General features: G+C 32.9%; 2 protein-coding genes across 2 annotated transcripts in view; one reads left to right on the top strand and one right to left on the bottom strand.

The window, feature by feature from the left end:
* The first annotated feature begins 541 nt into the window (after window positions 1-541).
* LOC133192992 (uncharacterized) lies at window positions 542-1,785 on the top strand. Its single transcript, XM_061328995.1, has 2 exons — window positions 542-970; window positions 1,069-1,785. Exons 1-2 carry the CDS (start codon window positions 542-544, stop codon window positions 1,783-1,785), a joined length of 1,146 nt encoding a protein of 381 aa, XP_061184979.1.
* An 11,945-nt stretch (window positions 1,786-13,730) lies between these two features.
* LOC133192991 (uncharacterized) overlaps window positions 13,731-25,003 on the bottom strand; it is a 45,205-nt gene continuing 33,932 nt past the window's right edge. Inside the window, exons 19-26 of the mRNA XM_061328994.1 lie at window positions 24,771-24,859; window positions 24,620-24,651; window positions 22,023-22,145; window positions 17,575-17,651; window positions 17,041-17,161; window positions 16,697-16,867; window positions 16,158-16,250; window positions 13,731-14,145 (exon numbers count right to left, since the gene is read on the bottom strand). Of these exons, the coding sequence (XP_061184978.1) occupies window positions 13,940-14,145; window positions 16,158-16,250; window positions 16,697-16,867; window positions 17,041-17,161; window positions 17,575-17,651; window positions 22,023-22,145; window positions 24,620-24,651; window positions 24,771-24,859 (912 nt within the window). The 3' untranslated portion in view covers window positions 13,731-13,939. The remainder of the gene's footprint in view (window positions 14,146-16,157; window positions 16,251-16,696; window positions 16,868-17,040; window positions 17,162-17,574; window positions 17,652-22,022; window positions 22,146-24,619; window positions 24,652-24,770; window positions 24,860-25,003) is intronic.

Genomic DNA, 25,003 nt, shown 5'->3' with positions numbered 1-25,003 from the left:
ACCCGTATCTAACCCTATAAACTGCAAAAAATGAATCTTGAATCCACACAATGTGGGGAATATTTGCCATTCGATATGAATTAGAGTCCTCTTGCAACTACTGAAGTTAAAAAAAATCTCAATATTTTTCCAGATCAAATAGATATATTGTGTAATATCATAATATACACCTGTGTGTTTACATTTCATTGCACATCGTACTGAATAAATGTAAAGTCCAACTTCACAATCCTCAGGTTATCTACGATGCGTACAAGAACAAACTAATAACTAAGTCACTGACATCCGGCAAACATGGCTGAAAGCCACCCAGAGGAATATTCATTGGGCTCTCCGCTGGTGCACATTCTAATGTGTGAATCCCATGAATTACCTATTGATATAGTATGTGACGTTTGTAATCAGTTTATTTGTGCTAGTTGTGCCAGATGCGATCATAGAGATCATGATTGGAAAACTCTATCCACAGCAGCCACCCAAGGGAGGAGAGGTTTGCTTCAATTCCTGAAAAAGATAAAGGAAGAGGATCTGCCTGGAATTGATGACTGAAAAGAGAGAGAAGATTCCACAACAGATCACAGAAAATAAAGAACTGTGTGACGCTGAGACTGAAAAGCTACAGAAGCATTTTGATGAGCTAATATCCAGACTGGCAGAAATCAAAAAACGCAATGAACAGAAATTGAGAGAGAATTTGGTAAAAAAGAATGATCAACTGAACCTTGCAAAATCTAAGTTAGACAAGATGAAGAGAGGAATTGCTAACACAGTTGAATTCATGGAGGAGAACAACAGCACCATGTCAGATTACAGCTTGATTGACAGCCATAGAAAACTGATAAAAATGCTGTCTGAATTGGAGGTTCATATGACAAACTGTGAATATTCAATGAGGTTCACTAGAGGTGAAATCAAAGATGACTTAATTGAATCTTTGATTGGAAGATTTTTGGATTTAAATGTTATTAATGTGAGCCAAATAAACTAATTTAATATGGTGATAGTGAAATAGATTTGTTGGAGGCATTCAGTAAAGACCAAAGTTACATCAAAGAATTTTTATCACAGTCTGTAGAAAAAGTCAATACACAAGGTGCAAAAGAACATAAATTTAGAATCACTGGTACATGTGACAAAATGTGTGTGATTGATAACAATGTTTATTTTATTGATGCTATTAACACTTCCATCAGCTGTCTGTCACCATCAGGATCTGTCTCTACAGTCATCAGTACAGATCCACTGGTACCAAGAGGAATCTGTCAGTCAGTGAGTGGTGGACTACTGGTCACCTTGACAGAAGCAACATTAGATCTCAACACATTAGAGTCACACTGCAGATGTCTGCTGAGACACATCACAATGACAGGTGACGTCATCCATGAGTATGAGTACCAGGAGGACGGTGAGACCAAACTGTTAACATTGCCATACAGAATCACTCAGAACGGTAACTGTGATATCTGTGTTGCAAACTGTATAAATGAATTTACATGTGTTCTACTGATTATGTCTCCCTCTGGTCGCATGAAGTCTGTGTACCATGGACAGAACCTGACAGAGAACTTTGATCCATCTGATGTGGTGTGTGACTCCCTCTGTAACATCCTTGTTACTGACCCACGTAACAAACAGATCCATCTGCTGAGTCCTGATGGGGAGTTCTTAAAGTTCTTACTGACAGACAATGAAGTGAATCATCCAGTCAAATTATCACTGTACAAGTCTACATTGTGGGTGGGATATGATGAAGGACTTGTCAAAGTATTTCAATACAGTGTTTAAATTGTAATATAAATGTACACAGTATTTGAATTCATTTCACATAAAAGAGTTGTATTTTTATAAAAAAAAAAAAAATCATCAAATTGTATCAACAACAGAAAAAATAACCTTAATATAATATATTTTATATGTAATAACGTTACGCTACGTTATCTCCAACGTGTAGCGTATTAGGACAAATTGAGACGAAAAATGAAATATGTTAAGCCATATTCAATATGTTATGTCTTTTTAGGTATTAATCCTTTGTCAAAGACCTTCATAAATACGACGAACATGTCGGAGATATCGATGGAATAGCACATAATGAACTAGTATTAATTGTAACGGGGACCGTTACAGATGTTCCCCAAACGCTCCCCAACTTCCTTTTGGTGTCTTATTCCCCGTAAGCTTCATTAAATAAGGCAATCAAGTATATTGTTTTTTTTTAACGCATTACACGCGCTCGCACAGGCATGCATTTACAAAATGACCATGTCAACTTGTCTACACTTTTAATACATCTTTATATTCAAATTTCATTAAAAGATAAAAAAATTCGGCTATATTAAGTATATCTGTCATTTTTCGCATTGCACGCGCGCGCACGTGCATGCATGTCCATAATGACCGTGTCGTCTTGTTAACACTATTAATATATCTACATATTTTGGGTATCAAATCATTTCATCAAAAAGTATAAAAGTTACAGCTATATCAAGTATATTGGTCATTTTAGCATTGCATGCGCGCGCACGTGCATGCATATACATGATGACAATGTCGTCTTGTCTACATTTATAATCTGTCTATATATTCTGAGTATCAAAGTATTACATCAAAAAATGTAAATGTTATGGCTATATCAAATATATTGGCCATTTTACTCATTGCACGCGCACGCACGTCCATGCAAATGCATGCATGTGCGCGCTGATCATGTCATCTTGTCTACACTTCTAATATATATTTATATTCTGAGTTTCAAAGCAATTCATCAAAAAATATACAAGTTAAGTCTATATCATTTGTATAGGTTATTTGAATCATTGCGCATGCGCACACGTGCATGAATGTGCATTCTGACCATGTCATCTTGTCTACACTATTGATATATCCTGATATCCTGAGTATCAAAGCATTTCATCAAAAGATATGAAAGTTATGGCTATATCAAGTATATTTGTCATTTTACTCATTGCACGCGCACGCACGTGCATGCATGTGTGCACCGATCAAGTCTTCTTGTCTACACTTCTAATATATATTTATATTCTGAGTGTCAAAGCAATTCATCAAAAAAATACAAGTTAAGTCTATACCAATTGTATTAGTTTTTTCAATCAATGCGCATGCGCGCACGTGCATGCATGTGCATTCTGACCATGTCATCTTGTCTACACTATTAATATATCCTTATATTCTGAGTATCAAAGTATTTCATCAAAAGATTTGAAAGTTATGGCTATATCAAGTATATTTGTCATTTTACTCATTGCACGCGCACGCACGTGCATGCACGTGCGCGCAAAATGACCTTCGTTCCGCAAATCTACATAACTTTCCTATTAACCCTAAAAAGGTTTCAACTCAATCGGATGTATAGTTTCGGAGATCACTCACGGACAAAAAAGTACCCAGGAAGAAAAATAATAATAACTAGTTGTAATTGTAACGGGGACCGTTACAGATGTTCCCCAAACGCTCCCCAACACCCTTTTGGTGTCTTATTTCCTGTAAGCTTCATTAAATAAGGCAATGAAGTATATTGATCGTTTTTTGCATTTCACGCGTGCGCACGTGCATGCATGTGCAGGATGACCATGTCATCTCATCTATACTATTAATGCATCTTTATATTCTCAGTATCAAAACGTTTCATCAAAAAATAAATAAGTCCGGCTATATCAAGTATATTGGTCATCTTAGCATTGCACGCATGCGCACCTGCATGCATGTTCATAATGACCATGCCATTTTGTCTATACTTATAATATGTCTGTTTATTCTTAGTATCAAAGCTTTTCATAAAAAAAATATAAAAGTTATGGCTATATTAAGTATATTGGTCATTTAACACATTGCACGCGCGCGCATGTGCATTCATGAGCATGATGTCCACATCATCTTGTCTACACTTTTAATATATCTGTACATTCTTAATATCAAAGCTTTTCATAAAAAATATAAAAATTACGGCTATATTAAGTATATTGGTCATTTAACACATTGCGCGCACGTGCATGCATATGCATGCATGTGCATGATGACCATGTCATCTTGTCTACACTTTTAATATATATAAATATTTTGAGTATCAAAGCATTTCATCAAAAAGTATAAAAGTTACGAGTATATCAAGTATATTTGTTATTTTACGCTTTGCGCGTGCGCACACGTGCATGCATGTGCATGTTGACCATGTCATCTTGTTTACACTTTTAATACATCCTTATATTCTGAGTATCAAAGCATTTCATCAAAAAATATAAAAGTTACAGCTATATCAAGTATATTGGTCATTTTACGCATTGCACGTGCACGCACGTGCATGCACGTGCGCGCAAAATGACCTTGATTCCGCAAATCTACATAACATGCCTATTAACCCTAAAAAGGTTTCAACTCAATCGGATGAGTAGTTGACGAGATCATTCACGGACAAAAAAGTACCCAGGAAGAAGAAGAAGAAGAAGAAAAATAATAATAACTAGTTATAATTGTAACGGGGACCGTTACAGATGTTCCCCAAACGTTCCCCAACACCCTTTTGGTGTCTTATTTCCTGTAAGCTTCATTAAATAAGGCAATGAAGTATATTGATCGTTTTTTGCATTTCACGCGTGCGCACGTGCATGCATGTGCAGGATGACCATGTCATCTCATCTATACTATAAAAGCATCTTTATATTCTCAGTATCAAAACATTCCATCAAAAAATATATAAGTTCCGGCTATATCAAGTATATTGGTCATCTTAGCATTGCACGCATGCGCACCTGCATGCATGTTCCTAATGACCATGCCATTTTGTCTACACTTATAATTTGTCTGTTTATTCTTAGTATCAAAGCTTTTCATAAAAAAAAAATATAAAAGTTATGGCTATATTAAGTATATTGGTCATTTAACACATTGCACGCGCGCGCATGTGCATTCATGAGCATGATGTCCACATCATCTTGTCTACACTTTTAATATATCTGTATATTCTTAATATCAAAGCTTTTCATAAAAAAATATAAAAATTACGGCTATATTAAGTATATTGGTCATTTAACACATTGCACGCGCGCGCACGTGCATGCATATGCATGCATGCATGCATGTGCATGATGACCATGTCATCTTGTCTACACTTTTAATATATATAAATATTTTGAGTATCAAAGCATTTCATCAAAAAGTATCAAAGTTACGACTATATCAAGTATATTTGTCATTTTACGCTTTGCGCCTGCGCACACGTGCATGCATGTGCATGTTGACCATGTCATCTTGTTTTCACTTCTAATATATCCTTATATTCTGAGTATCAAAGCATTTCATCAAAAAATATATAAGTTACAGCTATATCAAGTATATTGGTCATTTTACGCATTGCACGCGCACGCACGTGCATGCACGTGCGCGCAAAATGACCTTGATTCCGCATATCTACAAAACATGCCTATTAACCCTAAAAAGGTTTCACCTCAATCGGATGAGTAGTTGACGAGATAACTCGCGGACAAAAAAGTACCCAGGAAGAAGAAGAAGAAGAAGAAAAACTAGTATTAATTGTAACGGGGACCGTTACAGATGTTCCCCAAACGCTCCCCGACACCCTCTTGGTGTCTTATTTCCTGTAAGCTTCATTAAATAAGGCAATGAAGTATATTGATCGTTTTTTGCATTTCACGCGCGCGCACGTGCATGCATGTGCAGGATGACCATGTCATCTCATCTATACTATTAATGCATCTTTATATTCTCAGTATCAAAACATTTCGTCAAAAAATAAATAAGTTCCGGCTATATCAAGTATATTGGTCATCTTAGCATTGCATGCATGCGCACCTGCATGCATGTTCCTAATGACCATGCCATTTTGTCTACACTTATAATTTGTCTGTTTATTCTTAGTATCAAAGCTTTTCATAAAAAAATATAAAAGTTATGGCTATATTAAGTATATTGGTCATTTAACACATTGCACGCGCGCGCATGTGCATTCATGAGCATGATGTCCACATCATCTTGTCTACACTTTTAATATATCTGTATATTCTTAATATAAAAACTTTTCATAAAAAAATATAAAAATTACGGCTATATTAAGTATATTGGTCATTTAACACATTGCACGCGCGCACACGTGCATGCATATGCATGCATGCATGTGCATGATGACCATGTCATCTTGTCTACACTTTTAATATATATAAATATTTTGAGTATCAAAGCATTTCATCAAAAAGTATAAAAGTTACGAATATATCAAGTATATTTGTCATTTTACGCTTTGCGCGTGCGCACACGTGCATGCATGTGCATGTTGACCATGTCATCTTGTTTACACTTTTAATATATCCTTATATTTTGAGTATCAAAGCATTTCATCAAAATATATAAAAGTTACAGCTATATCAAGTATATTAGTCATTTTACGCATTGCACGCGCACGCACGTGCATGCACGTGCGCGCAAAATGACCTTGATTCCGCAAATCTACATAACATGCCTATTAACCCTAAAAAGGTTTCACCTCAATCGGATGAGTAGTTGACGAGATCACTCGCGGACAAAAAAGTACCCAGGAAGAAGAAGAAGAAGAAAAATAATAATAATAATAAGAAACAGAGTAAAAACAATATGTTCCCCAACTTCGTTTGGGGAACATAATAACTAGTATTAATTGTAACGGGGACCGTTACAGATGTTCCCCAAACGCTCCCCAACTTCCTTTTGGTGTCTTATTCCCTGTAAGCTTCATTAAATAAGGCAATCAAGTATATTGGGTTTTTTTTACGCATTACACACGCGCGCACAGGCATGCATGTACAAAATGACCATGTCAACTTGTCTACACTTTTAATACATCTTTATATTCAAATTTCATTAAAAGAAAAAAAAATTCGGCTATATTAGGTATATCTGTCATTTTACGCATTGCATGCGCGCGCACGTGCATGCATGTCCACGATGACCGTGTCATCTCGTCAACACTATAAATATATCTACATATTTCGGGTATCAATTCATTTCATCAAAAAGTATAAAAGTTACAGCTATATCAAGTATATTGGTCATTTTAGCATTGCATGCGCGCGCACGTGCATGCCTATGCATGTTGACAATGTTGTCTTGTCTACATTTATAATATGTCTATATATTCTGAGTATCAAAGCATAACATCAAAAAATGTAAAAGTTATGGCTATATCAAGTATATTGGTGATTTTACTCATTGCACGCGCACGCACGTGCATGAAAATGCATGCATGTGCGCGCTGATCATGTCATCTCGTCTACACTTCTAATATATACTTATATTCTGAGTTTTAAAGCAATTCATCTAAAAATATACAAGTTAAGTCTATATCATTCGTATAGGTTATTTCAATCATTGCGCATGCGCACACGTGCATGAATGTGCATTTTGACCATGTCGTCTTGTCTACACTATTAATATATCCTGATATCCTGAGTATCAAAGCATTTCATCAAAAGAGTTGAAAGTTATGGCTATATCAAGTATATTTGTCATTTTACTCATTGCACGCGCACGCGCGTGCACACACGTGCATGCATGTGTGCGCTGATCAAGTCTTCTTGTCTACACTTCTAATATGTATTTATATTCTGAGTGTCAAAGCAATTCATGAAAAAATGTACAAGTTAAGTCTATATCAATTGTATTGGTTATTTTAATCAATGCGCATGCGCGCACGTGCATGCATGTGCATTCTGACCATGTCATCTTGTCTACACTATTAATATATTCTTATATTCTGAGTATCAAAGTATTTCATCAAAAGATATAAAAGTTATGGCAATATCAAGTATATTGGTCATTTAACTCATTGCACGCGCACGCACGTGCATGCACGTGCGTGCAAAATGACCTTCGTTCCGCAAATCTACATTACATTCCTATTTACCCTAAAAAGGTTTCAACTCAATCGGATGTATAGTTTCGGAGATCACTCACGGACAAAAAAGTACCCAGGAAGAAAAATAATAATAATAATAATAATAAGAAACAGAGTAAAAACAATATGTTCCCAAACTTCGTTTGGGGAACATAATAATAATAAGAAGAAACAGAGTAAAAACAATATGTTCCCCAACTTCGTTTGGGGAACATAATAATAAGAAACAGAGTAAAAACAATATGTTCCCCAACTTCGTTTGGGGAACATAATAATAATAATAATAAGAAACAGAGTAAAAACAATATGTTCCCAAACTTCGTTTGGGGAACATAAAAATGTGCTTACTGATTTCACATAAAATATTATAGGTACAATAAATCACGTGTAATTGTTATTTATTCTAGACGCATTCTTGAACTTGACTGTCATAATTTCTCGGCAATTGATTGTAAATTTTCAGCATGTAAAAAATGACGCCATAATCGCATTCGTTTACAAACAGTGCGGAGTTTCCCGAAAGTGACGGAGTAAGGGTAGTGGTGAGTTAGGGGGTTTGGCGATATATATGTATAATCAAGTGCCTCTGTGGTCTAGGGGTATGATTCTTGCTTAGCAATTCCCGGGTTCAAATCCCGAACGATCCTTTTTTTCTTGGATTAACTAAATGATACTATTCAACATATGAAATGAAAACGTTATGACCTCTGGCGTCTACAAACTCATAAAATCATTATTACAGTGTGATAAATATTCTATATAAAAAGAATCTTCTATACACATATTAAAAAAATAAGCAGTCAAATCTTTATATTTGCATACTCTTTGTTTTTTCTCACTATGAACCTGCACTCATCAGTTGTGTTCATTTAAGAAATAAGGTATCATTTTTAAACATCTATCGGGATATAAATACGGGTTGGTCACGAGATCAAATTCCATAAAGCCCGAAGGGCTTTATTGTAAATTTGATCTCGTACCAATCCGTCTTTATAACCCGATAGATGTTTTAAAATGATACCTTATTACTTATATTTACATTTGTGACTTATTTATATTCCATATTTGCCTGATAATAATCTTTAACGTTTGATTTTTTTTAAACTCAACGGCACGTGCTTAATCCATTGATTGGACTTCGACCCTTTATGACTTTACTGAAAAATTACGTCGAATTAACGTTTACGACGTGAGGAACCTGTGTTTATACGGATATAGATACACATTGCGTTTAATAGTTTATATAAAGGAAAACATTTGCAAATGTAAATATAGGACTATAGACGCTACTTATTCAGCTGTTTCTCACACTCACACAGTACAGGCTACTCCACTACAATAACGCGTTCAGAAGTATATATATCAAATGTTGTGCGAATGGAATAAATCTTAGTTTTGAAAAATATTCTCCGAAAAAAAAAAAAAGAAATTCAAAATGATTGAAATTGCTGATTTATAATCATTAAAAAATAAATTTTGGTCAATGTATTTAATTGTATAATAAAATGTTTTACAAATTAAAAAGAACTGCTATATCTTTAATTTTTCTGTTCACTTTACGCATATTTTGGCAAAGAACGATAACTCTCTACGCAGGGGTGTTTCACGTTCAGAGGATACGAAGTTTCTGCAATAGTACATCTATTTTAAGAACAATTTCAGCTCTTAAAATGAATTTTAATAACTTAAAAAAAAACATAGTTAAACATTATTAAGTTAAAATCAATATGAAAGCATTCTCTTTTGTCATCATACTGTGAAATTGTTAATTTAGTATATAGGTCCCTGATTTTTCTCAGAGGGTTTCAATACTTTGAACGATAACCACACAACTGCATCAAAACAAAAATTACTGGAGACGACGATGTTTGTATCCATGGATCCAGATAACTGTAGTTGAGAAGCAAATACCATATATATTATTTGTGATTTATTGGAGAAAAGGTTGATTAATCAGGTCTACTAATTATATTGTCATGTTTTTTTTTTTTTTTTTTTTACTGGGAGCAAGCAGCCGTACCGTTATGTAAGCCAGAATTTCCTCTGATATTCTTGACAACATCACAGAATGCAAATATAAGAAATAAACAACGATTATTCAATGAACATCGTATTATGAATAGCAATAGCTCTGCTGGCATATTTTCCATGATGCGCTAGCTTGGACAACAAAGTATAAATTGAATTTCCTAGATAAAATGTCCTGGCGATTCAGGAACGTGACCGTAGATTATAAAACGTTTTTAGGGCCCCTCTCTGCGGGCGACTTATAGTAATTAGTGTGTCCGTCTGTCCATCTGCTCGTCCGAGGTCTCTTTTAAAGGGTGTGCAGTGACCTTGAACTATGTTTCAAGGCTTAAGGTTAAGGTCATAGCAGAACTGTATCTGAAAAATGCACGTAAACATAAATAAGTTGCATGTCGACATAAATAAATTGCATATCAACATATTTATCTTGCATGTCAACATAACCAAGTTTCATGTTGACATAAATAAGTTGATTATCAACATCTTTATCTCGCATGTTAACATAAATAAAATGCATGTTGCATCTAGCATGTTGGATGTCACATGTGGGCGATATTGAGATTTTTGAAGATTTTTTTTTTATAATTTTTATTTGATTGCAATTTTCTTGCATGTCAACATAGTTATGTTGCATGTTGACATAACTATCTTGCATGTCAACATATTTATCTTGCATGTCGATATATTTGATAGAAAAATAACTTGCACACTTGGGGCAGAAATATGCCACCATATTATATTTATTCTGTCTTTGAAAAATATAAATTTAATTAAATCAAGTTTTCTAATTTGCCTTTAAAGCAAGGTGTAGATACAAAATACCCCCTCCCCTGTTGATGTGATAGGGAGTTACTCATGCTAATTCTTTTCTGTATTAAAGGGCATTGGACACATTCCCCAAGGCCATAAACTGAGAATAGACATAAGTCAAAATTTTTATTTTTATTATCTTGAGTTATATTAAATGTATTTGCTTAAAAATTCGCAATTTTATATAACATTTGAATTCAAATATATGATGAAAATTTAGATCGATATACATGTATAATAAAAGGTCGATTAAAAAAAAATATTTTATCTGATGAACGTCAGGTACATTTAGCTCAGTCGTATAAAGTGTTCGCTCCGTGATGGGAAGGTCGTGGGATCGAATCACGGCCGCGACTGACCTAAGTCGATAAAAAATAGGTGGCAACTGTTCCTTCGCCAAGCGCTCGGCACTTTAAAGTGAGTTATACGATGTGGGTCCTTCGGATGAAACCTTCAAAACGGAGGCCCGTGTCACGGTAGGCGTTGGCACGATAAAGAACCCTCACTGTTCAATGGCCCCGAGTGCCAAGTAAAGGTCTAAATTAGAAGCTCTTTATCGGTATATGTTGACGACTCTATATGAGTGAAAAATTCTCGAACGGGGCGTAAAACTACATACAATTAATCTTTTTTCTAAAAATTATTGAAACTAGGAATTTTGGAATGTATTTCATTGGCACACATCCTTAACTTTAAGGAAGTAAAATATATCCTTAATATTTAAGAAAAATGGAAGCATTTGTTGTGCATTAAGGACAAATGACACATACCTGGCCCCAAGACCATACACTGAGAATAGTTCAATTTATGATATCTTGAGTCTTATTTAAAGTATTTACTTAAAAAATTTGCTATTATATATAACATTTAAGGTCAGACGATACGTTCCTCAAATATCTGTTTTGTATACCTTCGAATTATGTGGAAAATATTCCAAAATTTTAATTACCTTCTGATTTCTAATTTTCTTTAAAAAATGAAACACCCAAAAATGTGTTATTGGCTAATTAAGTTTTTTTCCAAAAGGATTTTATAGGAAAAACATCCTCTGGTATCTTGCACAAATGCCTGGTAAGGTACCTCAATTTTTTGCGAGTAAACATGTTAAAGTAGCAATACTTCAATGACAAAATCTTAGAAAAAAATATATATTATTGAGGAATGTATCATCTGTCCTTAAATTTAAATATACATGTATGATGAAATTTTTTTTTTTAATTTGTTTGAAATTTTGACTCGTCTGTTTTCAGTTTATGATACTGGGGCGACCTTGGTTGAAATTTATATTTTTACTTATTTTGAATAGAAATAACATGAAAAACTGTAAGTTTTTCCATCTTGTAAAAATGGGCAAACATTATTTACCTACCTATGTGAATTAAATCTACAAGAGAAAGGTATACTGCTGATTTCTGAAAAAAAAAAAAATTCTGAATAAAAAGCGAAATTTAAAATTGTAAACAAAATAGTCTAACCGTGTCCAACCCCCTTGTTAAGTTATATGCATGTATACTAGGGCTGGGACGATACAACTTTTTCTATATCGATACGTATCCCGATATTTGAGCCACGATACGATATGTATCACGATATGTTTAATTGGTTATAAATTCTTTTTTTATATTGAAATGAACAAAACATTTCTTCACAAATAAGAATAATTTATGCAAAGAAGTTGTATATCTTTTGTAAAACTTAATTATTTTACACCAATGGTGTTAATTATTATGTATTTCATATTTATATTTATATTAAGCATATTTATTTTATATATTAAACCCAAAATCTTAAGTAAACAAAGAAAAACATACGTCAGAATTTTTTAGGCGATATTTCGATATTTCTTCATACGTATCGATATGCGTATCATCCTCACATTGAATCAATATTATCGATATCTCGATATATCGTCCCAGCCCTAATGTATACCTTACACAGTATCTGCTTAATTGAAAATGGAAAACAAATAAGTTTTCAAAACTTTTTTCATAAAGACTTAGATTTATAAAAAAAGAAAGCAAAAGACAAATTTTCAATTGATGAGTATCTTGTAAAATATTTTATCAAACTTCTTGTATAATAAATGTCCTACAACATTTATTAAGGTACACTTAAATTAATTTACATCTGTCAACACTCTAACAAAAATAATAAAATATAAATTTGTTTTTGATAAGCAACTATACTACATTACAGATTAGAAAAGAATACATGCACACTTATATTTACAATTATATTTACACTACTGTAATTATATAAACATTCAGTTTGTATATATACAAGTACATGTAATTCATTCAAGCTATGAACAAAATGCTATCAAGGAATTGGCACAAATAAATAGCATATAAAGTCCTTATAGGTAACAAAAAAATGCAATGTAAAACAATGTTATGTACCTACAGCTGTAGTATCAAATACTCAATAGCTTTCCCTAGGTTCCTGTAATATATCAGTGAAATATTATACTTTTTCAAAGGACATACCTAATTAAACAATATTCTCATCCATTTTGGATTTTGTACCACTAACAAGGTAAGTCATTTAATTGTCACATTCATTTGACAGCTGATAAACATGAAGAAATGTGTAATTGTTCAACTGTACATGTACTATTAAATAAATTTCAAAAATTTATACTTAGTAATCCCCCCCCCCCCCAAAAAAAAAAAGATAAACAAAGATGAGAGTTCCACTTGAATAGAAATGTATCATGCACTGTGTGCATACAACAGGAAGCATTGGAACTTTGTAGGCTTCCTTAAAAAGAATTGTGAGACAGATATTTGAAGTTTTGAATATGAACATTTATTTAATACAAAGTCTTTCTTCATCTCCAGTCGATTAACATAAGTACTGAATGGGCACTATCACAGAGAAAAAATAGCATTTGTACATGTACCCTGTGACACAAACTGAAAAGAGAGACACATACACTGATGATAGTAATGGTACATGTAAATGGCACTTCTCATTCTACATTAAGATGGTGTTCCCATCACATGATGCAAAAAAGAGCACCTTGGAGATGGTGTTCAATACAGCTGATGGAGAAACAATTGTTTCATTTGTTTGTAGACTTGAGTCTTAGGCACCATAAGTAAACCCACACAGGTATTTTCATCACAAGATGCACATAAATTATATTCATGATCAATGTCTTCATGGTTTTAGAATTCTAATTTTAACTTTTTTCTTTGTCTACTCAAAGGCAGGACATCGGAAGAATGGAAACTGGCTGACCAGTAGTTGTCTTGTGTTTTCAAGTTTACAGACAAAGTCTGCAGGGATCACATCTTTACGAGCAAGGAACCATGGGTAAAGAGAGCCAGACATTACTGTTACAGGTGACAAGAAAGACAACTCCAGCAGGGTCTGAGCCACACTCACCTGTAAATTCTGACTCACTGTAAAAATAGATATATCATTTACAGAGCTGTAAACATAGAGACAAATAAGATAAAATATATAAAATTCTGTGATTAATTTTTGTATAATATGCTTGTAAGCAAAATGTATTCCGTCATAAATCACACAAGCATGACTTATAACATGGACAAATGACATACTGTCACAATTTAAAATGGAAATGTTTTATCATATTACATTATAACATAATTAAACAAGAGGCCCATGGACCAAAAATGCTCACTTGAGTTTTCTTAGCCCCTACTATTCTTAAAAAGAGATTTCTAAGATTGTTTTCCTTTACAAACCGATGAGAAGTTTGACCCCATAAATGGCCCCATCCTAGTCTCAATGGGTCAGGCTTAATTAAACTTGAATCCACAATACAGGGAGATTCTGAATATATCAATAATGCTACCCTTGTAGTTCTGGAGAAGAAGGGAAATAGATTTTCTAATCTATACATGTATTACCTAAAATTTTTCCCCAATTTAAAACCTCACACCATCTTGAGTGTCAAAAACTCAAACAATTTGAACCAACGTGGTAAAGGAATACCTGTATATCAATATGATTACCTCTCCAGTCTCGTCAGCTGAGTACCACAAGGGATTTTTTTTCTAAATAATAAATTTTATTATTTTACTCAATTTTTTAAATGGGAAGATAGAGTCTAACACATTTAATATATTCCAACATGATCATAAAAAGACCTGCCAATCTGAACTTCACAAAAGAATAAGATTATAGAATAGAAAAAGATTTTAAAAAAAGGTTTATTCCTTATTTTATCCCATCCCTTACCCCAATCTCCATAATTTGCAGAAAAGAAAAAACCAAATGGTTGGGAGTATCTGCATGCCAGTATAAATTAGCTTCCTCATAAAATAAATATTTGAATTCAATTTCAAATCATATAAAGAAATATTTTCAATTTTTTTTTCTACTTCAAATGGAAATATTGTAATATATTTACATCCACTGAATGTATCCACTGAATCATCCCTTTATTTCTTATGAAAATCATTGCTGTTAAGGAATAGATTGCAAGGGTCCATGAAGAAAAATCCTCTCAATGAATTTTTCTGATATAACTTGCCTTATGTTAATGTTATCAAAATATGAAAGTATCAACTATGATCATCAGGGTTATAAGAATGATATGGTTGCCATGGTAACCACAGTTTTTCAGTATTTTGATATTTATGTGGAGAAATTTTAAGGAATGCCATACACGTATCAAAATTGAAAAAAAATAAATAATTTCCAACAGATATTAAATAATATGCTTTATATTCATTGAAAATAAAAATTTATCGAAAACTATTGATAGAGGAGTAATGCCACCGTTGCTTGGGAAGTTCATTGTAAATTTGCCGTACTTAAATTCCCGAAGAAGATCAAGCTAGAGGATCTGCCTTGGATTGATGGGAAGATAGAGAAGATTCCACAACAGATCACAGAAAATAAACAACTGTGTACATGTAACTCTGAGATTGAAAAGGTTCAGAGGTATTATGACAAAATAATAGCCAGGCTGACAGAAATAAAAAAAAAACGTCATGAACAAACATTAAGAGACAATTTTGATTCAATGCTTCTGTACAGTTTAACCTAGGCACCAATTCTGAGGATTTTTCTGTTTCTCCTATGTAAAACTTTGATACTTTATTGTAGTACCAACATTACACACAAGGGCAATAATTTGAACAAACAAAAATTTAAAGAGGGTGTGGCTCTTCATTCGAATACATTTGATTCCCCTTCATCACAAAAATATTTCGTGTCAAATGTGATTGAATTTGGCCCAAACAGTTCTGGAAATGAAGAAGTTGAAGATGTGAAGAGTAAACAGAGCTGACAGACAAATGCTGGAGAGACATCCATTGATCAGAAAAGCTTACTAGAACCATTGGCTCAGGTGAGCTAAATGTCATTACCAAACCTGCATGAAATCAGTAGTACTCTTGGACTTCACATAATGATTCATATAAATTAATAGTTCTTTTACCTGAATCAGACAGGAGGATTTTAGAGATGTATTTCCGTATGATCTGAGACAAGTTTTTCTCATTCATAGTGGTTAGCTGCAGCAGAACACTTCCTGAAATAAAATATGTAAATTTTCTAAAGATTCTTTTAATTAAAATATAGGTTAATATGATAAAAGTTTAAATCCTGGGGCCCGTTTTACAAAAGAACTTACAACTAAGACCAAAATTTGATTCTGCAAATAACATTCTATTTTATATTGATTTGAAATTGGTCTGAATCTTTCTAAAAAGAAATTAAAAATATATTTTTATGGTAGCAATTTCAAACAGATTCATTAATTTTGCAATATTTTACAATCAACTAAGTTTTTAGTCTTAGTCGTAAGTTCCTTTAGAGCCAGTATATCAGCTCATACTTTAAACATTCAAATGTATAAAGTTTGTACTAATAATGTTTAAAATGATTCTTTCTTCCATATGTGAATTTTTTTACACATAGGAAGAAAAAGTAGTAAATAAAATACAATGCCTTTATTCCCTCTGACCTTCACCTTACCTGCTATTTGAACTATGACCTTGACATAATGCTCCGCTGCCTGAATCTGTTTTGATCTTAGTTTGCTGCTTAGAGAGCTAACTGCCACTCCGATGAAGACTGTCTTAAAGAAACCGACCTTCTGCATCACCAACAACAGCTCAACAGCCCGGCTTAACTCATAAATCTGACCTAAAAAAGAATTTTAAGAAGACCTTCTTAAAGAATCCAACTTCATGCATCACGAACATTAACTCAACAGCTTATAGAAACTCATAAATCTGACCTAAAAAATAAATTTAAAAATGACTGTCTTAAAGAATCTGACCCTATGCATTACTATCACTGAAGATTTACATTTGTACCTTGGTTGCTATGGAAATCGGCACACTTTTTCTCTATTTCTTTAATCATGTGTTGTAGGAGGACATTATTCTGGTGAACACAAAGGTCCCAATTTACCAGCTTCTTAAGGCAAACAGAGATCTACAATTCAGAAAATCAAAAGTTATGAAACAGATACTTAATGTCCACATTTGAATTATAAACTTCAAAGTTTCATGCATACAAAAATGACTTAAAATCTGAGCTTTACTTTGATGCAAGAATATTTTGGTTGGCAATAGTCAATAATGAGCAAAACTAGGGCTATTCCCTTTGAAAATTAGAAAGGCCATAATTCCGTTAAAAATTACCGTAGTGGAACAAAATACAAACTTAATAAGTAACTCATCAAGGTAGACTCAGACTCTAAAAGTGAGCTTCATATCTTCAAATGTATAAAAATAATGCGGAAAACCAAGTGGGACAGACTGACAGATTGATGCCATTGGACAGATGAAGAGGAAACCTAAAGTCTCCTCTGGTTTTACTGGTAGGGGACTAATAAAATACTTTACCTTAGCTCCCTTGTCTTTAAGCTCCTGTAGCTCTTTCATAATTACAGCCTCCATAACAACCAACACTGGACTTGTTCCTGCAAGGTATTAAAATGACTGCCGTCATGAGAAAAGGGCCCTTAAGGTCAAAATTTCACAAATTGACTTTTTGGTGTATTTTGATAGCCTGACTCTTTCTGAATGCAAAAATACATAACTTTTAAAAATATCTCACTTTTTCAATATTTTATGAGCATTTTAGTAAATCGCCTCAAAATAACGTTGACGTTACTCACTGAAAATGTAATGACGTCGCGTGCGTCAAATTCAGTTTCCAAACATTCTTAAAATTAATTAAATAACTTTAATCGTTTTGACACAAATAAACTTGAAAAAAAAAATTGATTTCTTCTTCCAAGCTTCTAGTATGTAATTATTCTTAAGGAAAGTTGCCTTTATAGTTCATACTATTTTAGAACAGATTCAGTGATATCGTAAAGGAGGGGGGTGGGGTGGCCATGACAGGATCTAGGAACGGTTTATATTCATTTGAAAAAATAATATTTGTACAATTCCACTATTTCAGCACAAGATATTCTTTTTATATTTAATACTCTAGCCAAATTTATACAATATATAAAACACCTGTAAATTAAAAACATAAAAAAAAAACTTCACAGGTGTCCAATAGAGAAAGGATAGATCCAACCCAAGGAAGGGCAACGCGCGTAACGCGGGACATCAGCACATCGATCCCGATATATATATATAAAAAATACTTTTGGTTTAATATAAGCAGGCATTCACTCAGTCCCCCCCCCCCCTCTCGACACACAGACACACACACGTTGTTATAGGAGGGGAATAATACATGTAACACTTCATGTATTTTCTGTATCACCAAAGAATTCTAATGGATGCCATAATGTTTATTTTTTTTTTTTTTAAAGCATCTTCTGTTCATAAAAAATCATAAATAATAAATATGTTCTGTACATCCGAGCGATTTTTTTACATTAAACTTTTTATAAATACTTTGATAAAACAAATGTTTAATAAATTTTCATTGTTCATCATACAATTCAATTTCTTCTCCTGTCTTAGTAACATGAAAGAGAGACACATAATGATGTCAAAGGATTGTCGTTTAAGAAAGGTTAATTCGTACGTGAAAATTGAAACTGTTTCTCAACTTCTTTAAAAATTTCAAAGTAAATCATGCTTAATAAAAAAGCTGCTATAAATGCTTCTATACTTTTTTTGGGGGGGGGGGGGTGCTTTGCACCTGTGGTTTCGACGCTACTACTGTATCACTTGGACACAACAATCGTTCAATATTTCTTATAAGGGTCGCTAATGTAATCTCAAAAAGAAAAATTTATAAAAATTGGTTTCTGTAAAAATGATTCAATGTCGAAACGATTTGGCAATTCGCTATCATATTGCCAGATACTTATTACTCAGTATCACCTGCTGGACATGCAAAGATAGCCGGCAGACACGTGTCATATTTTAAGCTTATCAATGCTCGACATTTCAATTCTAGAAAAATTTAATTCCTTGTAACATTGCGCTCGATCTGAAATAATAACCTCCCTGGATTTTTGGAATTGATAAAATCTCGTCAGATATTAATCACTCACAATGCATGTGTAAACAATTGTCTGGTTTCCAACTCAGATTTACGGAAAGTTCTGTAAAAAATAAAATTGTATAGTTTGATCAAAGAGAGGGCTGTACTGCTCTTGACTCTTTTTAATATATGTACACTTAATGGAGCTGGATTTTTCTAAGCAAAATAAAATATAGTTGCGTTACAATTTTGACGAAATCTATTTGAAATTGAAACTGAATATCTTTCAAGACTTAAATATATTTTTACGCAATTAAGGTCATCTATTCATCTTAATCCGTGACATCAGCTAACTTGACATCAAAGGTTTTCAGAAGTCTTAAGCAATAATTAAATATTACGTCCAATACACGTTATATTTTTTGTATGATGCGTTTAAGCAATATTCCCTTGAATGTTTGAAACTCTGCCGCTCTAAGTTGAATCTCTTCATAGGAGACTTAGTATCTGCTTGTGACATGGAAGCTAAAAGTAAAATAAGCAATCCATTTTTCAAAGAATACCACTTTCTTGGAATGGTGAGATTAAAGAACATGACTCGTATTTTTTGCCTGTCACCACTCGACTGGAAGAGAAATATATATTTTTTATTAAAAGCAGAAAGGTATGTGTGTTTGTTTAATCCTTCCCTGAAAGTCAGGTACAGTTATAAACTTCGGCCTCATGGTGTATGAAAAAAAAAAAACGGGGTAAATCCCCGTACACCCTTGATTGGACCTGGATAACTAATAGTATCCCGGCATCAACGGAACTTTCAGAAAATGTCGAGATATCCGGGTTATCGAGATGAGACTCGACGTCCAAGATTTAAACGCGAAACGTGACTAATTTATTACATACATGATTTCAATAGTCAGTAAAAAAAATGCTTCCCTTCATATTTCACGGTCATCAAAACTTTGCATGAGCCTCCGTTTTTGTTTTGTTTTTTGTCGCTCGAAACATCACCATTGCTTTTATTTTCCATCTTTCACAAAATGTAGATTTTTTTATTGTTGTCTTACAGTTGGTGTTAATGTCGTTGATGATCAGAACATTTTTATAACAATATAATATGACATTCATAATTTAACCACTTGTTATTAGTACTTTTTTCCTCTATCAGTGATTTATTCTCAAAAGATGTCGCTATATCAACATTTACCAGAAGTTCGTAATTTCTTTATATACAGCCTAATCTATCGTTTAATCTGCTTTTTTCTTCTGTTTCATACGCATATTTTCACGCATAATGTCACGTTTGATATAAATGTTATTTTCTTCAACGTTGAGTATAATGCTCATGGAAAAGCCCACATTAGATGTATTTTAATAAAATTCCTAAACCAAGCGCAATTTAATTTCAAGCCAGCTTTCATCGGAACAATTTAAGAAAATTGATACAAAAGTAATTGTGTATCAGAGAGTACTATTTTTTATGCATTATTTGATCATTTCATTATTTTTTTTTCAAAATTATATTTTGTAGATTTTGTATATTTTGTATTTGGCACCCTTTTCTCCATTTTTTTTTCCTAAGCATATTCTTTTGCTGTTAATTTTGTAGAGAATTATTTACATAACATTTATACAATCCCCCCTTTTCATTTGTTGTAGTACATGTAGGTTCGAATCTCCCATGTTACAAGTATCTATATCAAAAACAAGATGTTCTCTTTTTTTTTTTGAACTTTTACCGGTTGTCTTTTTTATTCGTCGATTTATTTATTTATATTTTTTTTGTTTGTCAATAATCTTCCGACCCCCCTCCCCCCCCCCCACACACACACATCAACGCTTCACCCTTCTCTGGTCTAATTGTGCATATCAATATGATTAACTATGGATTAAAATTTAAATAACCATTTTAAAATGAAGGAATTTTTAAAATAAAGCACTTATAAAGTACCCGTATATGTGCATTTATCTCTCTCTCTCTGAATAAAAATATTTACGTGCATGTAGAATACCTTTTAATAATAAGCCTAATTCATATGAGTCAAATTTAAGTATTTGCAAATTGCTCAGAAAACAAATACACAGTATTTTTAGTCATGCATAGTATATAGACATCGCTATAAATCGCTGTACCCGACAATGTGTTCAATGTCGCGATTAGATTAATTATGCCATATCAAGAAAAATGCTTATTAATAAACAGAATTATGAATAGATACATGTACTAAATAGTAATAATATTATTTATTACAAATTTCAGCATCAATTTTCAAATATTTTTTTTATTTCATGTGGAAATCCAATTTTATTTCTTGTTCACGAAACGCAGTCGACAAAAATTACTTCCGTGTTTACAACACCGCGACTTTGACGTCGTTTTCTGAGCATTATGACGTCAAAAGATAAGGGCCCTTTTCTCATGACGGCAGTCAAATAGAATCTAAGACTGTACTCTTCAGAGGTTGTAATTATGAAGTAAATGAAATATTCTCTTACACTTTTTCGTAGTAAGTTTCTTTTTTGTTTTTCAAGAATTTAAAAAGAAAAAATTAAAAAATCAATCAATACAATTGAGCATCAATTTTTTCAACTTCATAATAGCCTACAAAACTGTGCAAATTTTAATCATCAATTTCATTAATATTCCTTAGAGTTTTAATCAAGGAGAAATATCTAAAATAATTAATCTGAGAATAAGTTAATAGTGTGTATCATCTCTTCATAAAAATTTATAAAAATTTAATAATCAACACATTTGAGCTTCAATTTCTTTTTGACTTCATAATATCCCATAAAAATTCATAAATAATCCTTAGGGTCTGAATCAAAGGAGAAATATCTAAAATGATTAATCTGACAATAAGTTTATAGTGCTTATCTTCTCTGGTTGCTATGTTACCTGTTGCATTCCTATAGAGACACTGTGGCCACACTCCAGCAATGGTAACAGCAATCATGGCTGCATTGAGATATTTACAGGTCATCACATGGTAAAAGAATACCCTTACGTGCTCCATATCACCTAGTAATTTAGAAATAGATTTTGGTTTAGTTGTCAAAGGCTCCGACTCCAGTCAGCTAAAAATGTCATATGATTTACATCATGTACATATACTGTATGTACAGGTAATTATGTATGTTGATCAATACAGACTTGTAAAATCTATTCATGTTTCCAGATATACTGACTAGTTGTCATCTCCCTCGGGAGATGACACATTAAGTTTGAATCACCGGAAGTAAAGTCCTAGTGTAAGCTGCCATTGATAAGCTGGTGGTCTGGCAAAGGAACTGACGATGACACGATTTCTAAATATAGAGATTTATAAACAAAATTGACCAAAGTCTGTCTTATTATTATCAAACAAAATGGTCCATCTTAAAGTTAAAGTAAAACCACACCAGTGTTCATTAAGAGTAATAGAGGTAGGATCACTTGGGTGGCGGTGGGTCTTCATTAACGGCTTATATACATAAACATTGTATCTAGGCCATTGCGTAAAACGATGGTCAGCGCGCGGAGATCAAAATACACAAAACATGGCATATTGAATGTATAAACCAAGGCGTGGATCCAAGATTTACTGACGAAAGAAAACAGTAAAAACAACAACTCACATTAAATGCATATATACAATGGCAAAGACTTCACTTTTATGTGCACTTTAGTCAATCGATAATTAATACCGTATATATAGGCATTGGAATAAAGATCATAAAGAATCATTATGAGTATTTTCTTGGATGTGTGCACTATATATTCTTTTTTTTTTTTAATTTACCCCTGTAGAAAAGTATTAGGAAAAGATACAGTTTTCTTTACCTGGCCCAGATTTTAAGAATTAATAAAAAAAAAAAAAAAACAACTGTTATCATTTTCTTTATGCAATTCTAATTTGCGTTGTTTGTCAATGAGAAAAGGTAAAAAAAAAATCACTCCTCGTATTCTTGAAATAAAGCCAAAATTTTAAATTTTAAATGTGTGTCTCACGGAACAGCCTATATGTTGGTAGATTGGGGTTCTTTTCGGTGTGTTAATACTTAATCTTAAATGGTAACGTTTCAATTTTTTTATTACCTTTATGCATGATTTTTTCACAGGAGCGTATACATGTACATGTACTTATATTATACATAATATAGCGTTAGAACATGAATCTGCATGGGCAGCAGAAGGGCATGCTACAGGAGTGTCTCAATTATTCCCTTGATATTCCCAGTGGCTCGATAATCAATCAAATCCCAGTGGCTCGATGGCCAAGTCACTTCAGAGGATACGGTTAAGGAAAATAAGGAAAGTCTTGGGAATTAATTCAGGTTCAGATTAATTTAAGTTGGAGCTTTAAAACTTCTTTGCTGCCATAGTAGGCGGCTAAGAACTAAAGTCAAAAGGAACATTAAGTTTTTATCCATCTTCTTTCGGAATAATTGTTAAAGCTATATAAGGCGTATCTGTAGCTAAACATGATATATGTTATTTACGTTGAAATTAAATTTTTCACCGATTTTGAACTTGAATAACCCATGTTTCCATAGTTCGACTGATTAAAAAAAATTAAACTGTGTCTGTTAATTAAAATGTGAATCGGTAAATAAATTGGTTTTTGTTTTAAATTTCTAATATCTTTGAAACGTGATTGATTTAAATTGTGTAATTTACAGGAAAGTCCTATTTTTATAAAGTAATAAAACAAATAGAAAGATCTTTTTAATTTAGGTAGTCTGAACTTATATATATATATATATATATATATAAATAATACGCAATATATGACTTTAAATAATTCTTACGAATATTTCTCAGTGGTTAAATTTTTTTACAGACATTATACAAAATATATTTAAATTGAATAAAGCATATTTACAAGAGGTAAAATAATACAGGCACCAGGAGGGCCGTCCCCTTCCACTTTTTTCCCCAAACATTAAAAAGGCGCACCCTTGACCCCTCTTCCACCTTTTGTTGCAGTATGGTACGTCAAATCATCCTATGAGAATGTATTATAATATAAAATATGTTTGTCGGAAAAGTTGTAATCCCTCCTTCCCTTCCAAGAAATGAAAATGTTGAGTTTGGATAGCCCCTTTTTCCCTTTGTCAAAGATTGCTCAGATAAATCGTCGATTTTTTTTTGTCCTCCACCCCCCATTTTTTCAAAAGCGATACTACTGCCTGTAATAGCTGAGAAAATAATATTAATATTCCACTGTTTATTCTGTGACATTAATGAAGCCAAAGAGATGACATTTCAGGCTTTCTGGAAAGCCAAACTTGTCTGTTTTAAATTCAATCCGCGATGATTAATTTTCGCGACTGAGGAAACATTCTCTACAAATACAAAGCAAAATAAATGGTACACGGTCATTAATATTCGTGAGTTAAAGTAGGTCGTGAAACTCGCGGATATTTCTCACACACGAATAAAAGTTGGTTTACAGAATATGACTTGTAAAATCTATTCATGTTTCCAGATATATTGATTGTCAGAAAACTCACCAGTCTCATGAAGAAGGCCAACAAACATTCGGCTGCAATTACAAAATAATAACAATCTACAAATTTTGTTTAATTATATCTTGTAATTTGAAAAACTGTACAAGCATGAGGGTTTCTGTTAACTTGATTTATAAATAAATGTCAAACGCACCAAAGAGCCAGTCTGCCGGTCAGGGTCAAGGAATCATGACCAAATATGGATGTCCACAACAAATCTAGGAGCTGATGTCTCTGTCCAATCTACAAACAGTCATTAAGTATTGTATGAAAAATAGAAAGGTACAATTAAAGTTATTGATTTCATTATGTAGAAAACTGGCATCAGGAAATACTTTAAGTTTGTTTTTACTGTTTCACTGGAATTCTCATGTTTTTCCAACGAAA

This window comes from Saccostrea echinata, unplaced genomic scaffold, assembly GCF_033153115.1.
Source record: "Saccostrea echinata isolate AGI-Se365-2 ecotype Australia unplaced genomic scaffold, CSIRO_AGI_Sech_v1 ptg000025l, whole genome shotgun sequence".
In the NCBI taxonomy this organism is placed as follows: Eukaryota; Metazoa; Mollusca; class Bivalvia; order Ostreida; family Ostreidae; genus Saccostrea; species Saccostrea echinata.
The sequence above is the reverse complement of the archived record's forward strand: the minus strand, read 5'-3'. Positions and strand labels throughout refer to the sequence as shown.